The following is a 21,879-nucleotide window of genomic DNA, read 5'->3' as shown; positions in this document are numbered from 1 at the left end:
TGATTACCATGGCTTTGTTGGAATGGCCGCCTCCTTGGAACTCAATGGTCCCAAAAGCATCTGTGGGGCTGAGTTGAGTGTGCTTGCTGATGGACCACTTCTCAGACTGGATGTCATTTCGGGAGAGGCGACTTTCATTTTTCTCATTCTGAAGAACTGAGATACTGGGAGTGAGGCCGACATGCTGGCCTATTAAACGCCCGCAGCAACACCTATAACATAAGAGGTCAAAGTGAACCCCCTGTATTAGCAACAACTGTAATACACACTGAAGGCAACCTGCTGGAGAAACCTACAAACCATAGCAAGCCAGAGAGTCAGTTTTCAGGTGGAAACCATAATGTGGCCATACCTGGCAAATGGTGAACTTGGGATTTACTTGACATATATTTCTTTTCTTTTCTGGCCCCTCCACATTTTCCTCTAGCTGTATAGGCTGTAACATGCCTCCCATCCTTCTGCACCTACCCCCTTTCACACCTGCCACATTGTTCAGGATTGGAACGAAAAGAACGACCACCATGTAGATTTTTCTACTTCTCACTCTTCCCATCTATCAAATCTTGCACGAAGGACACTGAACAGCTTTGAGGGAAGAATTTTAACAGGTACATTTAAATAAGGACTCTCAATCATATGTGAGTCACAACCTAACTTGTCTTTTCCCAATTGACACTCTGTCATATATCCAATTCTGAGAATGAAGATCTGCAGCTTAAGTGTTGTTGAAGAAACAATGAAAAAATTATTCACAAGGTATTTGAAAACAAAATTCACCCCTCATACCATGGAAATGTCCTTCATACTTTACTACTAGCACTGTTATGACTATTAGCAATAATGCTGATACAGAGCTATCATTTATTAAATACTAACAGTGTGACATTCATTTTACGGGTAAAATATTATAGTTTTGAAGGTTAGGTAATTTGTTCAAGGTTATACAGCTGGTCTATATGATTCCAGAGTCTATATTTTAAACTACTCCATTATACTGCCTTTTCATAAGGGCGTTTCCAGACATTCATATGTTACTTTATCCCAAATGCTTCCCACCTTATATACTGTTGATCTTCAGGAAGGTAAGCAGAATATTAAAAATGTGATTGGATAGAAATCTGAAGGTCTGCAGTCTAATTAGTAATCTGCTAGGAGTATTTCCTTTAAAAGTCTCTTTTTCACTGTAGCAGAGCATTTTAGTAAAAAGTAAGCATTTTGATGAAATGCTAGAAAGGGAAAACCAGTAACCACACTAAATATATGTATCTCCCATTCATGTATATATATATATATATATCCCATTCCTATAGACTGTGATGAATTCCCTTCCCAATGGTGTAGCTTTTATTTTGTACAGGCTCTCAGACAATTAACTGCAGGCATGGCATATTACATGGTGTGTATATATGAGATTGCTTCAAAGATGTCCAGCAACAATTAAAAAATGATCTTTAACATTCATTCTCTTGCAATGGATAGTGATTGGTATCATATTTTTGGTCCCATAATTGCTACTTCATGTTCTTGCTACATTACAGAGACAGCAAGATTACCTATGGGGGTCTTTGGTGCTGGGTATGATGTGAACACATTCTCTTTTATAAAACGCTCTTTCTATCCAGGACTTCTGAGCCTGAAAAAAAAAAAAAAAGAAGAGGAAAGGTGAACACAACCTTCAAGTATTTTTGACTAGAAAGCAAAATTTCATAATCACTTAAGAGACTAGTGTCTCATAAACTGAACTGAAATTGTGGTTACTTCACACATAAACACTGCATATAACAAAATCAATTATTACCAGAATCTGCTGGTTAGGTTATTTAACATTATAATATGAGAGTTAAAGGAAATGACCATAATAAAAAATGTTAGTAATGAAACTATATACAAGTTCATAATGACTTTTGAAGAACAGAAAAATAATGCTATTTACAGAGAAAATGAAAGCCATAGAGCAGGATGTTTATAACCCTTTAGTTAACAAGTATTCAGTGGTAGGAAGAAATATATCTAAATAAGCATACGGTTTTCATGGCTGACACTTCCATTAGATTTTCCTTATAGAAAGAAAGAAAAACGGTGAGGAAATTACATAATTCGAGCCCTAATCCATCACCATGTTTTTTCTAAAATCCAAATTAGCAATGTTTGAATATGGAGGGGAAAAAAGGAAATGGAAACATAGGATGATAAATGTCTTCATCACAGTCCAAAATTTCACAGGTAATGCCTTTGGAAGGAAGGAAGATACCACATTTTTTGGCATCCCACATGCCTTTCAGCACAGCAAACATGGCTTCTTAGAATGAACACTGTTGGGACTGTCCACCCAGAAGCCTGGCCACTGAGATTGGGCTCCCAGAAGGATGAAGGAAGTTTCAACAAACTGTACCATCCTTGTTCCAAAGCAGTGTCCATCCTTCATCCCTTAACCCCTTTTTTTAGCAGCATTTGAAACAGTAGCAGAGCCTCCTACGAAATCCAGTAAGCTACTCAGAAGATTCCTTCTCTAAGCGCGTGTTTAAAACAGAAGTTGCTAGAGTAACATGTAATGTTGTATCTACATGGCATCGTCTTCTCTCTAACCCAGCATCAGGACCAAATTCCTACTTTTAAAATATACGGGACCAAAGCGCAACTAAGCTGTTTACCTGGCCTGTCCCAATGACCAGTGTTAACTGTTACAAGCCCCTGCTTGTTGGCTGTAATTGATATTGACTCTGCCAGGGACCCAAATGTCTGTATAAGTTGTGCTAAGGTCTGGTTTGCCCTCAACCCTTTAATATTGCACCTGCCTCCTCTCTCACAGTGGAGTCTATGCGAGCAGGTGGCACAGAAGGAAGCAGTTGTCTTATATTCATGACAAAGCACATTTTAAAAGTAGCAACGCGGGGGGATGCTTGAGGGATACAAAGGACCTGCATCCTGTTTCAGTCATGGTTACAATCAGGTTGCATAATTCTGAGTGTTTATACATTGTCCACGTGAAAAGGAGCACCACCCTGCCACAGAGATCCCTGGGTCCTGGTGGCCCTCTGCGCCCTCACACCACAAAACTAACATTTGCCGTCATTTGTCATCTGGGCATGGAAAAAGCCCCAGTGTCTATTCTTAAAGATTTTTCTTCTCAAATACATAGGAAAAACTAGTGGGTACATCTTTGCAGCAGAAATGAGCTTAGCAGCATAGATAACCAGTCTTTATCTTTGTAAAAAGCCTGTAAGTTAAACTATTCATAGGCTGTGATTTTTCCTAGAAACTGAATACTTTCTTTGATAACATCTCTTGGTAAAAGATAGATGGTAAAAATATTCCTCACTGGACATCTGCAACCAACTTTTCCTACACCGTGGGGAGCAGAAAAGGGAGAGCATACTTTCCCTTTTTTTGTGGCCCACTATCTGGGAATTTCAGGGAGTTCTGATCAATACTCATTGAGAGAAAGCAGGAATGGCAGTATCCTGGGTAGACAATGACGTTTGCAGTTAGAAAAAGTTGTCGTGTGTGGGATTCTGCAGCTTGGACAAAGTCGTATAATTTCTCTGATCTTCGGCTTTCCTCATCTATAAAATGGGCACAAAACTAATGCCTGACACAGAGTTGTTATCATTATTTAGGTACCAAGTTTTCACTTCAAGAACAGGGACCGGTCCTAGGTTGGCCTGGTACTAGAAGTTCAGATAAAGGTTTAGATGAGATTACTATGAAACTGCTGTAGCAGATCTGACCTAAATTGATTTCACTTTGCACTGGAGATGATATGCTCTCAGAAGGCCTGGCTGGCCACAAACAAGGTATACAGAAAAGCTATTTAACTTTCCTGAGCTTTTTCTATAACATGAGGGTACCACAGCTACTTTGGAGAGTTGTTTTATTAATCAAAGCAAATGATTCAGAGAAAGCACCTGGCACATAGTAGGCACTCAGTAGGTAATAACAATGCTTAACCTTTATTAAGGGTTCATCATGTACCTGGAATTGCGCTGTATACGTATTATCTCCATGGAGCCGCACAAGAACCCCGTGAGGGAATTACTACTATTATGTCCATTTTACCAATGAAGAAATTGAGTCAGAGATGCAGCAGATTAGAAGACAGAGTTTGAACGTGAGCAGTCTGACTCCAGAGTTCACACTCTTACCCACTCTGCTCAACTGCCTCTCCAAATTAGGTTTTATTGGTATTAAATACCCTAGATCTGGGCAGTGCCATCTGGGCTTGCCTGGGATGCCTTCTAGAGGCATGTCTGGGAACCAGTTCATACCTGCACCTTTCCCCTCCTTATTTCCCCCTGCCAGTCCCCACAAGTGGAGTAATGAACACTCTGCTCTCTGTTCCTCTCTCCTTGGGGTCAAGGATTGAGGTGGGACATTAGGCAGACATCAGAATATGAGAAAGACGTAAAAGAAGGGGGGGATCATTATAACGGCTACCCCAAAGAAATGTAATCACACAGGACTCCCAACTTGAGAATCTGGGGGCCACAACAAATAGATTACACTTTTCAAGGGCACCTCCATTATTTCTCTCACTCATGGATCCTGGTTTCAAGTTGGAAGGCCCTGGAAGGTTTACACAGATGGTGTGTAATAAGAATGACTGCATATGGATTGCCAACTTGTTTGTTAGTCTTTAAGTAATCTGACTTGTGTGCAGTTTAGCAACTTAATTACCTTCTCAAAGGTGAAAAGCTACCTCACTGTCAGCAAAGGGATTGAGGATCAGTTTCTATTTCTTATTATTAGCAAACTAACAGTTTCTCTTGCAAAGGCATAGAAAATTGGGAGGGGAGAAAATGTAAAAAAATCTTTCCATCATTCATAATTGAGTCGGATTCTCTTTTTGAGAAGAAAAGCATAATACATAACAGGAAGAGTGCACGTATAGCACATGAATTAGGAATTCTACCAAATATCATGCATAATTTACTATGCTTTATTGTGGGCTTTGCTTTATTGTGCTTTTATTCAGTCTTCAGTGTGGATGGATATTAGATTTTTAAAATCATTTTCTTGGAGAAGGCATATTTGATGTATAATCATGATTTAACTTGTTCCCTAAACTAGTTCCCTTTTCCTTTGTTCAAAGGCTTTGAACTACTCTGTGTGAAGCTTTATGCTTGGTTGCAACACCCAACTAAGCACAGAATGGCTATCCTTATTGTTAGAAAGCATGAAACAGTTTTGACATGCCATATTTCTAGCTGACCCTTTAACTCTCTTCTAACGCAAAACTTCAACAGCATGCCCTAAAATCTCTTCTTTCTAAATATGCTTTGGAGGGCTCATGTACTCTTAGAAAAGGTGGCTTCTATCAGCTCTTAGAAAATCACTTTTCTAAAGGCAGAACAGTCACATCACCATGACTGAGTTGGCGAAGGGCTATTTTCTTTCTTGTCTTTCTGCATTATCAGTCATGTGTGATGTGTAATAGGGAACTGTTTTTCAAAGGCTAATAATTAAAGGACATCTTATTCAAAACAAAAATGAGGACATTCACATTTCAAGAAAAGTATAATAATAACCCTCAAAGAATAAAGTACGTATGAATTTTGAAAGTCAAATGTACAGTCAATAAAGCATCAAAATAATTGGAACTGAAAAAAGAAAAAAAAATGGTTTCATTTAACAAGGTTTCAACTCTTTTTCACAAAGACTCTGCTACAAACATTAGTCTCTCAAACTTCTTTGACTCTTCCTACCACCCACTCCCCATTAGCTACAGAATTAAGACCTTCTCCGGGCAACATGATTTACAAGTACTTACATAGAGTATGTATTAAATCTGTCTACAGAAAGTCTCAGAAACTGCTATTGCAATCTACCCTTTAGCAGGGCAACTTAACAGGACACCAATCCAGTCCAGTAATTGCAAGATTAGAAAAACAGTCTACTAACTTTATAGGAACAAATTACGAGCAAAACTTTACATCCCTCATTTTGAGACTCTCAGGTTTAAAAGGTACACTCTGCCCTAATCAGAACAAAACACCAAAGACCCCAAGGTACTGAATGCCTGTGTTCATTTTTACCTTTTGCTTTCCCTCAACATCTCCCTGGCATTCCCTGGGTCTTCCTCTAGATCCCCAGATCCAGTACTGGGAGGTTGAACAAGAAGAAAATGAGCTGAAATCATTTTACCTGAGCATTGACTCTGGGTGGTGGCAAAGGCAGTCCCACGAGCAGCTCTTGTTGCTTTCATTTTGCTGCGTCTGGGGCTGGTCATCCCGTTAATAATGCTCTTATGACCGCCCACTGGAAAAAAAGTCACTTGCCCGGCTCTTCCCCCAAGAGACGTTTCAAGTAAGCAATGAACTTGGGCAGATTAGCCCCTTGGAATGTGCTGCTTTGGGATTAGCCTCACTAAGAATCCCATGGACATTCCCTCGCAGCCCTCAAACACTGCTTGATTTGAACATCTAATCTGACGCCAGAAGAAAAACAAATCCCCGGAGAGATCGGATTTAACTGGCACAAGTCCTGACAGGCTCTCCCCCCTTTTCTTTTTCCATTTTCAGAGAGAAGGCTTGTGAAAGTGTGATAAGGTGTTCTGAGTTCTGAAAAGTTCAACTTTGGAAAGCAAATCCTTCTAAAGAAACAGTATATTAATGCTCCGAGTGGTTTGAACACACAAGCGGCATTGTTCATTCCTCCCCAAAGGATGGAATGATAGCATTTCTTTAAAGAGGAACTGCTAAAAACTCTGAATGTTTCAAAAGGATAGCTGGGTCCCTGAATGTGAGCCCAAGGAGAATAAAGTTGGGGGTCTGTCAGTAACCTTCCACAACTTCTGAGATGTCAATAAATAATAATAATACAACTGATCACACTTCTTATCCTGCAGCCCCTCCCCCACTATTGTAACTGTGTGACTAGAAACCTACACTCCCCTGTTTCCCTATTAAAAAAAGATGAGCTGGGACTATTACAGCACATGGATGCAGGCTGAAAGCAGTGGCATTGTGATGTGTTTATCTGGGGCGGGTGGAGGGCAACTTAGAGGTTCTGGCTCACACAACACAAAAGGGCTCTTTCAAATATCTTCCAAGAATAAGTTTTTTAGATAATAGTAGTTCTTAGCTAGATAAGTGAACGAACTGGGGAAGAAGAGAGCTCAACTTTCAACATGGCAAAAATACTTTTAAAGAAGTGACTATGTGAACACTTCACCTCCAAAAGACTTATCTTTTCTTGCAGATGGAAGTCAGAGCTGAGAGGTGTGTTCATCATCAACTCTGTGGGCTGTGAACCTCTGAGGGCAGTGTCATTTTGAGCTTCATTTTCCCACAGTCTCCTCTCAAAGCACCTAGTATGTGTTATGTGGGCACTCCCTGAGAATCACAGTGGGAACTAGGTGACTTATTTCTAGCTTGGATCAGATCCATAGCCTTCTCCCTGCCTCTCTGCTGTTTCCAGGATGGATCTCTTTCAAACTCCCCCATCTTCTGGTCTCTCACTTACCAAGGTTTCCCCGGAGACAAGGGGCAACAAACTACTTAGTGACTTTCAACTGAGGAAACATTACAATAAGCAAAATGCAAATGAATCATCATCAGACTGAGCGTGAGCATTAAACATGAGATGGAGAAAGAAGTCCCTTTGACAGTCTTCAGGAGTTGGCTGCAGAATAATACGTAGTGATGGCCTTCACAATGAGGATACCTATCCTTCTATGCAGCTGTAACACTCCTATGCATTTATTCTTAGGGAATCAACAGAGATGTGAGCACACAAAGATGTTCACCACAGCGTTATTTATAATTCAGAAAAATTGGAAACAAATGAAAATTAATGGGAGGCTAATTAAACTATGGTTCATGCTGTTTGATGACCACAATCAGGTTTCAGAAGACTATTTAATTACATAGAGAAATATACATTTTCACATTGTTATGTGAGAAAAGCAGGACAAAATTTTAAGTAGAGAATAATTACAAATTTTAAATAGATACAGAGATGATTGGGAATATACTAAAGTGGAAACTGTAGCTAATTTTTATTTTCTTCCTTTTGCTTTTTTATATTTTCCGAAGTTTTCTTCTGTAACCATATATTTATAGTCATGAAATTATATTCTATATGGTCAGAAGATCTCCAGATTTTTTTTTCCAGCTGTTAAGCTCGACCTTATGATAATGGGAAGTCATTAGGAAAGAGCAGTTCAGGAAGTGACGTACGAAGAGCTCAGTTAAAAGAGAGGGCTCAGTGGTTAATATTTGGAAAGGGAAGTTCTATAATGTATAGGATGAGTTTCCTAGGGTATAAAGGCTGGAGAGAGAGAGAGAGAGAGGAGCAGGGAAGGGAACAGAGAAGAGGAGGAGGAGGTGGAAGAAGACGGCGAGGGCTGGCTGACAGGCAGGCATCTGAGAGATACTGAGATCTGATATCTACTTCACTAGATACTACTTCAGTTCCTCATCTGACTTACTTTAAATCTTGAGTTCAATCAGATCCATACTGAGTCTTTTAAATATTGCCCATGTGTTTTTTTTAGCCTTATTCTCTCTAGTCTTACTCATTTTTTGTTGCTGTTTTTCTTTTCGCTTATTTTTCCTTCCTAGAGAGAAATATTTGATAGGGAAAAGGATATGAGGCACCTTCTATGAACTTTACACCAAAGACAAAAATACTGCCACCAGAACCACGAGCATTCTGTCTATGTGAACTAGGAAGCCTGAGGTAAAAATCAGCACAGCATTTCTTTCATATGAGGTCACAGATGATCTTCAGGACTCTGATTTGAGAAGGTAATTAGTTCCAAAGAGACTTGTAGCTCTGGGCCACACTGTCCACACAGATCTTTTAAAAACCCTATGCATTACCCAACAATGCAACTTCAACTCCTGACAGGATATATCACCATCTTGTTTCAGATGTAGTTTAGAGAGAATATACTTTGAATACTAACAAGAGGAAACCACAAGTGTAGTGCGAACTGTGGTTATTCTTCACTCCTATCTTCATGTAATGGCAGATTACCTTATTCTTCCAATTCATCGTTAAAGAAAAAAGATCACACTTGAATAGAATATACTAAAAAGTTCCCACTGGTACATAACTCAATTTTAAAAAATGAAATCAGATTTTCTACAAGTAGAAACTAGACTTTGACATGGATGATTTGTATTCATTTTTATAAAGGTGTCCAAAGCATTCCTTTCTGTGATGTCCACATTTAATAACAACAATGACAACAAGAGCATGATATAGAGGAGGGGTCAGTAAACATTTTCTGTAAAGTGCTGGATGGTAAATAATTTAGGCTCTCTGTGGGTCACATGGTCTCCGTCACAACATTCAACTCTGCTGTTGCAGCACAAAAGCGCTCATAGGCCAGATATAAACAAATGAGCATTGCTGCATTCCAATAAAACAGGCAGTGGGCTGGAACTGGTGTGTACTGATCAGCCCTTGCTATAGAGAAAGGGGGTATGTCTGATGGGGCAGCAGGGGAGGGGGGTGACGGTCCTAAAAACCAGGCTTCCATGGCACCACCACTAGCTTGTCTTGGCTCTTCCTTAAGCATGTCAGGCAAGTTCTCAGGTACTTTTGCTTCTGTTGTTCCTTCTACCTGGACAGCTCCATCCTCAGATTGCCCACAATTGCTCCATCAGCACATTAGGAACACTGACAGGCCCGGACACTCCATCTGAAGGCACACCTGTGTCATCATTCTCTACTCTGTAACTTCCCTCTCTTTTCCTCTTCAGATTACCTTCACATTACCTAGCATTATGCCATGTGTTCACGTATTTATTTTTCACATTACCTAGCATTATGCCATGTGTTCACGTATTTATTTTTTGTCTATTTCCTCCACTAGAATGTAAGTTCCTGAGGGCAGTGATTTTATTTTGTTACTGCTGTCACTCCAGCACCTAGAACTGTGTTTGGGACGTGGTCAGCATACAAAGGTGACTTAGGGACAACATTTGATTTACTTGTACATCAATTCCTCACCTGTAAGATGATGACATCAGATGGACCTGTGTTTCCCAGAGGTGGTACCCAGATGCATTTTTCTTTTAACAGTTGGATTTATAATAATATATAATAGTTAAGCAATGGCTAAACCTGTAATTTAATAAATATTATTGTTTGGTGACATACATTTTCTTTTGTGGAGTTATGAAAAAATAAATCCATCCAAAATATTTAATAAATTAGATTAAAAATGATTTGTAGATAATGATGGTACCACATAAGCAAGTGAAGTTTGGGAAACACAGGACCAATTCCTCTTAAATGCCCCTTTGGCTCCTTGTTTTTATTCTAATGCATGAAAATAAATGTATTGTGTTCTCTAATATTCAGAATTGCCCTTGACCTATAAAGTAAAACAATGCCAGAGGAACATGACAAAGCCAGCTGCCTCTGGAGCATAATACCACCAACATGGTTTTCCTAAAACAGTCAATCAGGATACCCCCTGGTCAATACCCTTCTTTAGCTCCCCAACCCCAACAAGATCAGATCGGTTCAGTATTTAAAACCTTTCAGGATCTGCCTCTGAAACTATCTGTTCAAATCTCTCAATCTCCCTCCAAATCTTTAAACACATTATGCTCCAGTACACTAGATTATTGATTATTTCCCTAAAGCACCATGCTGTGCCACACTCCTCAACCTTTGAATATGCTGTCCCATTTGCCTGGAATGCTAGGTTCCTCCTTCTGTACTTAGCAAACACCTGTTTGTTCTTCCTAACTCTGCACAAAATATTGTATTCTTTGACAAGCTTGGCTGGCCACTGCCAGACAGAATGAATCACCACAACTACTGATCCACTTCCATACCTTGCTCACACTTCCATTAGAAGGAAAGTCATATAATTTTATAATTATTTGTTTTCATTTCAAGATTTATAATCACCCACTGCCAATTTCTGCTGCAAACACACAGTACTCTGGGTCTATCATGGCATAACTAGAGTTTCATAGCCTTGCCTAGGACACTCTCCTTCTTTTTCTATTTTTAACATTGTTTCTGCAGAAATATCAATTTCTCACTCCTAGTCAGTCATCTTTGGGGAATAATTCTTTGTGGGTTATTTATACTAAATTATTTTAATTACTATAATTAGTATATAAATTATTATACAAATTATTTGTACTAAAATTCTCCTTATAGCCTCTAAACTTAAATCATATACACCTTAACATAAAGTTAAATTAGATTATATTTTTATCACTAGATTTGCAAAAAATTCAATAAATTATGCTTTATAATTATAACTGAAACATCTTTTTTCAGTAGGTCATGCTATGTAAATTACACTTAAATACAGGCAGAATTTTATATAGATGTACTATGAATACATACTAATGTTAACCTCATAGAATTTTTGTAAACAATTTAAAAATATATTTCATGTTTCTTTGGAAAATTGTTTCTTCATTATGAATCAGTTAATTATTGCTTGGCAATAATATATTACGTTTATAAACTATTCTACAGTTTACAAATGCTTCCAAACATAGTATTTTATGCAATACTCACAATAACTCTGTAAGGTAGGTATTATAAAATTCCATTATTCAAATTAAAAACTGGGGTCTACAGAGGTTTAGTCTCATTCCTAAGTTGTACATCAGCTATTGGCTTAGCCTGATGGAGCCAAAGCCCTTGTGCTTCCATAGGGTACAGAGGGTACAGAGAACCCTGCATCCTCTATATGCTATGACTAACCTTAGGAATGCTGAGTCATCTTTTTCTTCTTTGTGGTGGGATAAGTGCATTTTAATCATTATGACCTTAGTAAAAATATACACACTTCATCAAGCCTAAAAGACTGTTGAAAAATTGAAATGAGGACATAGGCTTCTATTTCAAAAGTATCCTAATTATGATCAAGGATTAGACATCTGTTTGAATATAATAGCTATTTCCATACATGGTGACATAAAAACTTAAAAGCTCCACACATACTTTTAGTGACTTCACTGCCTTCATTGACCAAAAAACATACCTACATTGGAGCCAGCTCTATAAAACCGGTGTACATCTTAGGAAGATAATAATAGGATAAACTTCACCCAGAGAAGTAGGAAATGAAAGACAAAATTATGACTAACAAAATTATAAGACTGAGATTTGACATATTCAAGAGGTAGAAAGTTTAAAATGATAGGTCATTTGTTAGAAAGCAGCATCAATGTGACAATGCCAGTGTACAGCAAGTCACCGGGAGGGCTTTCTACATTCCTGGAGGCCGCATACATGTGAAATACAACCTTGTTTTCTGTCAAGTAAATGCAGAGCTGGGGGAATGTAATGTCATCCTTTAAGTCCTTAATTCTGTTTAGCTTTCACAATTCATTCCCACATCATTCTGATTTTGTCAGGAACTAAAGAAATGTGCTGAGTCATGAAATTGGAACATTCTATGTTATGTTGAAATGTGAAGTTTATGTGACAAATGATATCATAGATTCAGAGGCTGATTTTTACTTTGTTTGCCTCTTTTGCCCTGGAAGGATGAAGATGCTAAGAAGAAGGGGACAATGGATCAGTAGCTGTACTTCTATCTGTAATAGAGTTCTCAAATGAGGATTAACTGCTTAGGAAATCAGTGTCTCTCTCTCTCTCTCTCTCTCATTTTTATTATTTTTAGTTTCTTTATCATCAGTCCTAATTACCTTAAAGTATTTTGGGTACAGAAACAGACTCATCTTAATCAATGAGTGATTAGTTCAGTTCAAACTCTTCATCCTCACAAAGTACAGACTTAAATTTGGGGCAGGATTTTATTTCTGAAATCCTGATTTTCTTTATCCATTCAAAGGCAGAGCCTAGTGGAAGCATGACTGATTAGGGGTCCCAAGATATGCATCCTAGCCATGCCTTGTTGACCCCTAGTCGTGTAAACTTGGGGGAGGACTTAATCTTGGTGATCTCATGGTCAACCCCAGGTCTCAGAGCTGAGGATTCTGGGAATCAGAACCTGACAGCTTTGTTATTAGTTCCTCATTAATGTGTACAAAATAGATGTAGAGGTGTTTTTTTTTTTTAAATAAGAGGGTATTTTTATTTTAATTTTTACAAATTCATGAAATCACTATTCTTCTGAAAACAAACAAAAATGTAGCAGAGCACACAGTTTTGTGCTTACTGAGCACAAAGCACATAAGGAGATTTGAACTAATAAATAATCCCTGAAAGAATTCTCCCCAGACTCCAACCATTCTTAAGAATGCCCCTGGTTTAGCAATCTGGCACACGTGTCAAGTCCTAATTCTGTTTCAATAAGACTTCAAGTATTATTAAGACATTACTGCAATTAATTAATGACTTGACATTTCTATTTCTGCTATTGAGAGAGTTTTCAAGACCAGAACTTGGTGTTCTCTTGCCCTGATTCCCAACCAAATGATAAATCAAATCTTGATGGTCATTCCAGTCAGAATATGCAGAGTCTGCCCATGATTTGTAATTTTTCTTTAACCTAACAATCAAGAATTACTTAACTGGAGAAACTGAGGCCAAATCAATACCATTTTTATCATCAGAAGTAAGTTATAAGCAGATAGGTCCAGCGATGTAACTGTAAAGCTATTCCTATCTCTCTCTGGAAATGAAAAATTATTAGGTATTAAGTTAATGCAGCATAAATGTATTTCTGTCTGATAGCCATCTTTCTCTGTCAAATTACTAGATTGTTAGGTAGAAAATAAAGGCATCCACATAAATTCAGCCTCTGGTTATGTTGTACTAATGTGACAGTTTTAAAGTGGTTCAAGTTTATTAGCTTCCATATATTGCCAATGCCTTTCCTTACATACTCCTTACCAAAGCCTATATCTTCTTGATTTATTCTTAGCTTAGTATGTTAATAAAAAAATTTCTCTGAAAGATTTTAGGTCCTGGAAGATACTAATACATTTATTAGCTTTCTTTGAATATATTAATTTAAATTTGATGCACATAGAAATGAACAAAAATTCAGAAGTAGGTGTAAAAAATGTTAGTAGGTAGTGCAAAAATATAGATTTAGTTTCCAAGTTGTATTCCATTGGATGGCAACGTGGTATTTTTCTCTTGTTTTCTTACCACCTCACCCTTACTCTGATGTAGAGAATTCCATTCTTTGGATATTTGATGCCAAAATGAAATTCTGATAGCAAAATTCTTCTGAAGGAAGCTATATTAGTAAAGCTATTTTTTAAAATGGACTGTACTGGCTTTCTAATTTGTCCCTTTAATTCATTCTCCACCCAGCAACAAGAGTGATCATTTTTTTTCTTAATTAATAGACTTTCTTAGAGAAGTTTTAGGTTTAAAGAAATATTGACCAGAAGTACAGAGAGTTCTCAAATATCCCCTCCCTCCACTTATCCCCATGGTTTCCCATATTATTTAACTCCTTGCACTGCTGTGCTACATCTGTTCCAAATGATGACCTGATACTGATATATTTCCATTAACTAAAATCCACAGTTTACATCAGGGTTCACTCTTTGTGTTCTACAGTTCTATGGTTTTGCCAAATGCATAATATCATGTATCCATCATAGCAGTATAATATAGAATAGTTTTACTGATGACCATTTAAAATGATGTATTAGCTCATGGCATTCCATCTCCCTTACCACAAATCACTCAGTGATTCCCAGAATAAAATCGAGATTCCTTAGCAGGTCTCAGAGGCCTTGCACAGTCACATCCCAACTCACTACCTCCAGCCATACCAGCCTTCTTTCAGATCTGCAACTTTTCCACATAAAAGAGATGGAAGAGTAAAAATGTCATGATAGAATTTACTCTTTAATTTGAATACTCCTTTTTGAGGGGATACAAATAACACTCATGACCTGGGTGGAGGGGGGTGTGGATGATCTGACGTCCGCATTTTGAATGTAAATTTTCCTAACACAGATTTGTTTAATTTGATAATGTAGTTTATTTTAAGATATCTGTTTGGCACATGAGAGATAAGTATGATAATGATTTTGGAAGTCATTAGTAAAGACGTTAATCACTGGAAAATCATGGAGCAGAGACCAAGTATCCCAATTCATTTCTTAATTTAATCTTCAAACCCTAAGTTTGCAAGAGATCTTAGGTCCTTTCTCCAATATTTAGTAGAAAACTAAGTAAGTTCTTCTGGTGAATGACACCTTGTTTCTAGCTGGTGAGATAACTGCAAAGGAAAATCATAAATACACACATTCACATGAAATTCCTGACTCTGGGATGCGATCCTTTTCATTAGAATACTGTCTGTGACCAGTCATTAAAACTGCCACTACAGGTAAAGGCATAAAATATACTATAATACTGACTTTCACTCACACACACACACACCCCCAAAATAATAATATATTTCTTTTGTTCAAACAGGTATTTCTTTTCCCTTTTACTTTTTTCTTTGACATACTGATATGTATACTACTGTTAAATAGTGCTCTACCTGAGGCCATAGTAGATGAAGAACAAGGATGAAATATGAGACTCATATTAACATACATGTGTATGTGTTCTGTCTCTCTTCAGATCCTAATGTTAGTTATTTGAAAGTGAGTTATTATGAAAGTGGGCATGTATTTCTACAAATGTACAAATCTAATATTTCGCAGGAGAGAACCAAGTAGAGAAAACACCTTCCTGTGCGTATCAGTTCTAACACAGAAGTCTTTAAACAATCATTAAGCATAAGATGTAAACAGAAGCTTAGTCGTACAACTGCTAATTGTACTTCATTAAAGTTGATGCTACCTGGAGCTCTGACTCCAGCCATCACACGGAGGATTTGAAAATGGGCAATCAGAGTTGTATTCACTTATTTTTAAATGAATTCTCACAAGCATTCAAGAATATCTGTGGAACACGAACCTTGTACAAAGTTCTTTTAGTTGATGAGGTGGTACCAAACTTTACAAAGACCTCCTATCTGTTTTTAAGTTTATGCTGTGTTCTAGAGCAATGCTTCTCAAATGATTTGTGGTGAAGGACCATTTTAAAAACTTTTTTCAATCGGTTACAAACTCATAGTTCTGTAAAATGCCATGAATTGATTATGCACTTGGATTTTTGTGGCAGTGGCAAGTTGCTCTAAAAGTTTCCAAATGTTTACTCTCAATTTTGCTCTTCTCTCATCATTCACAAACAGTTCGTGAGCCAGCACCAGTCTGTGTACCGTAAGGCACTACTCGATGAGTAGTCCATGAACCAGCAGCATCAGGGAACCTGTCGGAAATGCAGATTCTTAGGCCCCACCCCAGACCTACTGAATCTGCATCTGCATTTTAATAAGATCCACAGGGGAAAAGCACTGTTCTGCAGGGAAATCAATCAGACGAATGAAAGATTACAATAACATTTAATAATAGCAATAATAGCAAACAGGTTTACAGCCCTTACAGTAAGTACGCATACACTGGTCTAATTATTTTCATATATCAACTAATCTGATCCTCATAACAAACCTGTGAAGTTAAGTGCTTTTATTATGCTCATTCTGCAGGTAAGGACACGAGACAGTAGAGATTAACCGTCTAGTTCAATGTCACACAGCTAGGAAGCAGAATGCAGGAATGAGAATAGCTTCAGGGACATGAGAGAAGTTGAGACTGGCTGAGAGGGTGCTCAGATGTGGGAAGGGTCAACTTTGGACAGGACAGGTATTTGAGCTGGGTCTGGCACATAGCTGGCATTCCTAGCATACAGTAGGCACTTAAATGATTTTGGTTGCATTTCGCTGAGTTACATAACTTTTGTCCTTCCCTATTTCCATAGTTTCAGGGAGGTGGTTTCAATTTAATTACCTGTTCTCATAACTCTACACTTTTTTAGATTCAGCTCAAATTTTTCTTTCTTCTCCTATTTCCCCTGTTTCCAACTCTACAGTGAAAGTGTTTGTTTCCTTCCTTGAGCTTCCCTATACTTTCCTCTTTCCTGGCCCATTAACACCTTCTGTCCTGACTAATAGTGTGCTGCTAGCCTACGTCCTCAGGCTCATGTAGGGAAGGGACCACATCTATTTACGTTTTTACCTTCTTCTTGAAACCCAAGTGCCTGGTACCTCAATAAACCTTTGTTAAAATAATATAAAGTTACCAAGAAAATAGATCGTTCAGCTGCGGGTGGAACATTCTTTTAGATATTCATTGCTCTCTATTTTCCTAACACGTTCTGCACCAGAACCTTAACGTGAACTGTCAAACCTTAAAATATTAGCAAAATATAACTGTCAGACTTAAAGCATTGCCACTGAGTTGACTGATTACACTGATCACATGCCCACACACATCGTGTTTGTGCGCAGAAACACACACACACACTTTTTTTCTGTTGGAATCTGGTAGGCACACACCAAGTTCTACTTTTACCAGTTCTATATTACAAAAACATGCTGGAAAGCACTGAAAACGGAGAAATATATAAAAATGTAATTCATCTCCACCCTTCCTTTTGTTGGCATTATAGCTTGTTAGTGCATTTTAAGGACAATGGGTCCATAGATCATTCTTGAATGCTTGGACCTTCAAATTAATATTCTGTAGTCTAAGGATAAAAATCTTAGAAAAGTTCTGGATTGTCAAATGCTATTTTGGGGGTATGCAGTCTTTTCTTAATGTCAGTAGATGTCATTATTTAAATTCAGCCATTTGTTAAATAGTATAATTGCCCATCAATTATGTTTTCCCACTGAATTTAGACACATGTTATACCTCCCCTCTGCTCAAAAATTTTCAAGTCTTAGAAACTACAGGCTGATGGAGATGATCTGAAAAATAATTTTAGTCAGCATAATTCAAAATTATAGAGAGGATCAGAACTTTTACTACCTAGGTAGCTTTTAAATGACAGTCCTTGCTAGATTCTGTTTTACCCAGATAGAAAATTCTGCATTTTATACCTTAAAAAAATAAAACTATGCCAGTAGAATCCTAAATGGATAGATTTTAGTTGGCATTTGCATGTGTGTGCACTGGACAGGTTTAAATGATTAATTAGTCCATAAAATTGAGGACAAAATCCTGAAATGCTTTGTTCAGTTATTTTTATGGCTCCCTTTCCTTGTTCTTAGGTGCACAAATCCTACCCTCATCTGTACTGCACTGCTCATTATTTAACATTTAAGACCTAGTTGATGAGTTCCTCATGGCACTGTTACTATCAACTTGAGCTTCTGTGCCAGACATCAATACAAATCACTTGGAGAATATCTATGTGAATCCTAAACCACTCAATTAGTGATTCTGTTCTAACAGTCCTCCCTTACCTGGACTGCTTAGCAAAAGAAAGAGGAATGAAATGGTAGCCTGCTGGTGTTCCCCTCTATGACTGGGGACAAAGCATTCCATTGCCTCCGTTTCTCCTTTTGCAAACCTAAAGAATACTTCTCTTATTACCTCGCAAGGGACTGTGGTCTGGATTGATAACATGATGACAACCTTGGATTCTTTGAGTGTCATATGAAGACTTGTTACACAGAATGCTGGCTTGCTGCATGCAGAATAGAACATTCTTTTTAAGCTTTCTTTTTATGGTAATAGGTGGTTGAATTTAAGCAGTTCTAAATTACATTCTTGCTTGACTTATACCTAAATGTCAATTTTCTCTGGATTAAAAAAAGCACTATATGAATTCATGTGACAAAACACACACACACAACACACACAAACACAACCAACTATTAGGAATTTTCTAAGATTTAAGTAACATGGAATTTGATTACACAGTGCATTCTGGGGCTCAGCCACAGCAGGCTGCAGATACCAGGCAGGCTGATTATGACTTAAGCATTGTTTCAATGTGATTTTGCAAAGGATTTCATTTAATGCAGATTAGTAAGTTTATTAAGCTGTTGATAATTGAAGCCTCTTAGGTTCAGTAGGTACCATCCAGCGAGGTAGATTAGTGGGGTTTAATTTGTTGCTCTCAAATAGCAAACAAAGACTTAGCAGAATAATTACATCTCCTCTGTGGACTAATAAAAGGCGACATCACATTGGTGCTTTTGGCCATTTCTGCATTTCTGCAGTTTCTTTTGGAGCACTGCCTTTGGAGTTTCCTGCATCTCTCTCAAGTGACACCAAAACCCATCACCTGTGAATTATGTTACTTAGAAATTAAGGTTAGTTACATGAAATGTGAGCCACAAATGGAAATATTCACTTTAGAGCAAGCTGTGCTCTCTCTACCTTAGTCAGAACTTTTCCACTATTTCCTAAAATTTTCTGTCTATCCCCTTGTCCAGATTATAAGTACCTCAAGGGTGGGGGCCGTGTCTCTCATCTGATTCCTTAGCAATTAGTACCATATCTGGCATATTGAGGCACTCAGTCTGTTTGCCTAACAAACAATGAATTATCTTAAATAATCAAAAGTATGCTCTAAAAATAACATTATCACCAAGTTTTCCAGTTCTAGGAAGTTAGTCTTAGCCAGAGTATAAAGTTGCTGTGTTAGCCAAAAGACTAAGAGTCAACATATGAAAGAGATTGTACGAAAGAGTAAAATGATGATTTATTACCCAATAGATTCTTGGACACACAGAGCATTCAGCCTGTTAGTCGACTAAATAAATTAACTTAGTGTCTTGACATGACCCAGTCCTCACTTTAGTTGATTTGGTTACATGCGTTTGGTGTCATCACAACATGAAGAGACAGAGGCCTCATTCCTCTGGGACTCCTAGGTCTGCCATATTTCTAACAGAGTCACAAACCAGACAGTGAAAAATGCTATACTGGGGGGAGCTGACATAAATAACATTTTTTAACAGGAAATGCCAAAGCTGTTTGGAATGGTTAGAAATAAGTTTCTAGAAATAATCTTGGTATTCTTTCTCTTCCATTCCTGGATATGATTATTAGCAAGACTGCAGGTGTGGAGACTCAGGCCTTAGGAATCACTGCTGGTTTGTTTTCTCCACTGGTTTTTCAGCTACTTTATTTTTTCAGAATGACACCTGAACTTCAAAGTTAGTGAGACATTTTGAGTATTCTGGAACATAGCACCTTCCTCAAAATTAGTTTTAAACTTAATCCCACTCCTATGTCTCCCACTTCATACTATTGATCATATGAGGTCTACCTTGACTTACTGGTAAAGTTCTCCCTTGCAAGTGACTTTGCAAGGATGTTTGGCTGCAGGCCATGGCAACTGTTCCCAATGACTTCACAACATCATAAAGAGCAGAGAAGAATGAAACCTGATTCTGGTCCTTCATTTGAGTGAGTGGTGACTTTGTTTTAGACTGGGTACCGTTTAAACCATGGACCCATTCCTCAAGACAACATCCCTAGACATATATGTTCCCTATAACACTTAATATGATAGTAACAAACCTCAAAAGGATAGATATATAAGAGTGCTAAAGCAGGGATTATAAAGAAGTACTCAAACCAGTGTGCTTCCTAGAGATCTCAGTTAGTGCCTGCCTGTCCAGATGTAGCCATTTTTGTCGTGATACCATATCCTCACCTACCCCCCCCCCACCATGGTCATAACTGAAAGACCAGTGGACCAGTGGTGGTGCCTGACATCACAGCAAAAAATCATAGGCTGTCCACTACCTTTGACTTATGAAGGACCCCAAAGAGAAGTTGATCAATCATAGTCCTTTACTTGGAAATCTGAACTTAGAAACTCAGAGAAAATGAAGCCAGGAACCATGGGGAACTAATGCAGAGAAGTCTTGAGGCAGAGAAAGTTCCAACTAGGTAACAACACTTAGGTATAAGTAGAAATTCAGAGAGGGGAACATGTGCATTATCAGAGTACTCCATAGTGCCTGTGCAGTTAGAAGTAGAAACGCTGTGTATGAGAGAGAAACAAGGTAGCCCATGAAAGACAGAGAGATGGGGAGAGTAGTCCTGCTTCCTGATGATTTTCCCATTCCAATTCTAGTCAATTTCTAGGCTCACAATAATTTCCTCTTCCCTAACATGACTTGAGTGATTCTCATTATTAGAACAGCTAGGAAAGGTAACAATAAAATCTTATGAGCCAAAAGATACCAAAAAACCTTATCTTTTCATAGTTCACAGATCCAACTCTCAAGTGCTGTGTCTCATTTGCTCTACCTGAGCTCCATGTTGGGAGAAACTGACATTCAGAGAGGGAGATAGGACTTGCTCAAGGTCACACCACTAGCAACCAGCAAAAGCAGAATTAAAGCCAGCTCTTCTGATCCAGACACCTGTGCAATCCAGTCCCATCACACTACCCCCTCCACATGGAAGGCAGAGTCAGCTGGCATCTAAAACAGAGTATTTTCATCTCTGAAAAGGGGCTGATTTGTACGACAAGTACAGAGAGGCTGACGCATTCTGCTTGTATCAGGGACATAATCCTAGTTGTTATTTTGCTTTTGGAAACAGTTACAGTGTTAGCTCTGACATCCATGAGTCTTGGATGTCCCAACATTTCCCTTACTGAGATTCATCTAAAGGAACTTAATGGGTGGGCCAAAATGTGCCTTCGGTATTTTAAATAAAAATAAAAGACACATTTTTCATTTTCACTAAGAACTTTATTGAACAACGTATTCACCCTTTTGTTCCACTACCTTCTGCCATTTTTCAGGCAACTTCATAATTCCATCTTCCCAAAACTTTTTATCTTTTTGAGCAAAGAACTGTTCCAGGTGCCTTTTACAGTCTTCCTGGGAATTGAAATTTTTTCCATTAAGGGAATTTTGTAAAGACTGAAATAAATGGAAATCCAAAGGTGCAACGTCTGGTGAATACAGCGGATGAATCAGAACTTCTCAGTCAAGCTGTAACAGTTTTTGCCTGGTCATCAAAGAAACATGCAGTCTTGCGTTATCCTGATGGAAGATTATGCATTTTCTATTGACTAATTCTGGACATTTTTCATTGAGTGCTGCTTTCATTTGGTCTAACTGGGAGCAGTACTTGTTCAAATTAA

At 38.1% G+C, this 21,879-nt stretch overlaps 1 protein-coding gene across 11 annotated transcripts in view; it reads right to left on the bottom strand.

The window, feature by feature from the left end:
* TRPM3 (transient receptor potential cation channel subfamily M member 3) overlaps positions 1-21,879 on the bottom strand; it is a 926,458-nt gene that overhangs the window by 255,786 nt on the left and 648,793 nt on the right. For 10 of the 11 annotated variants that reach the window (XM_082470822.1, XM_082470807.1, XM_082470810.1 and 7 more), the window contains exons 2-3: positions 1,554-1,633; positions 8-212 (exon numbers count right to left, since the gene is read on the bottom strand). In XM_082470822.1, the coding sequence (XP_082326948.1) occupies positions 8-212; positions 1,554-1,633 (285 nt within the window). Of the gene's footprint in view, positions 1-7; positions 213-1,553; positions 1,634-6,141; positions 6,186-21,879 lie in introns of those variants that run through there. The other variant, XM_082470809.1, reaches the window with a different exon arrangement.

The sequence above is a fragment of the Balaenoptera physalus genome (assembly GCF_965194825.1).
Source record: "Balaenoptera physalus genome assembly, chromosome: 7".
In the NCBI taxonomy this organism is placed as follows: domain Eukaryota; kingdom Metazoa; phylum Chordata; class Mammalia; order Artiodactyla; family Balaenopteridae; genus Balaenoptera; species Balaenoptera physalus.
Note: the sequence above shows the minus strand (reverse complement) of the source record. Positions and strands in the feature narration are given on the sequence as shown.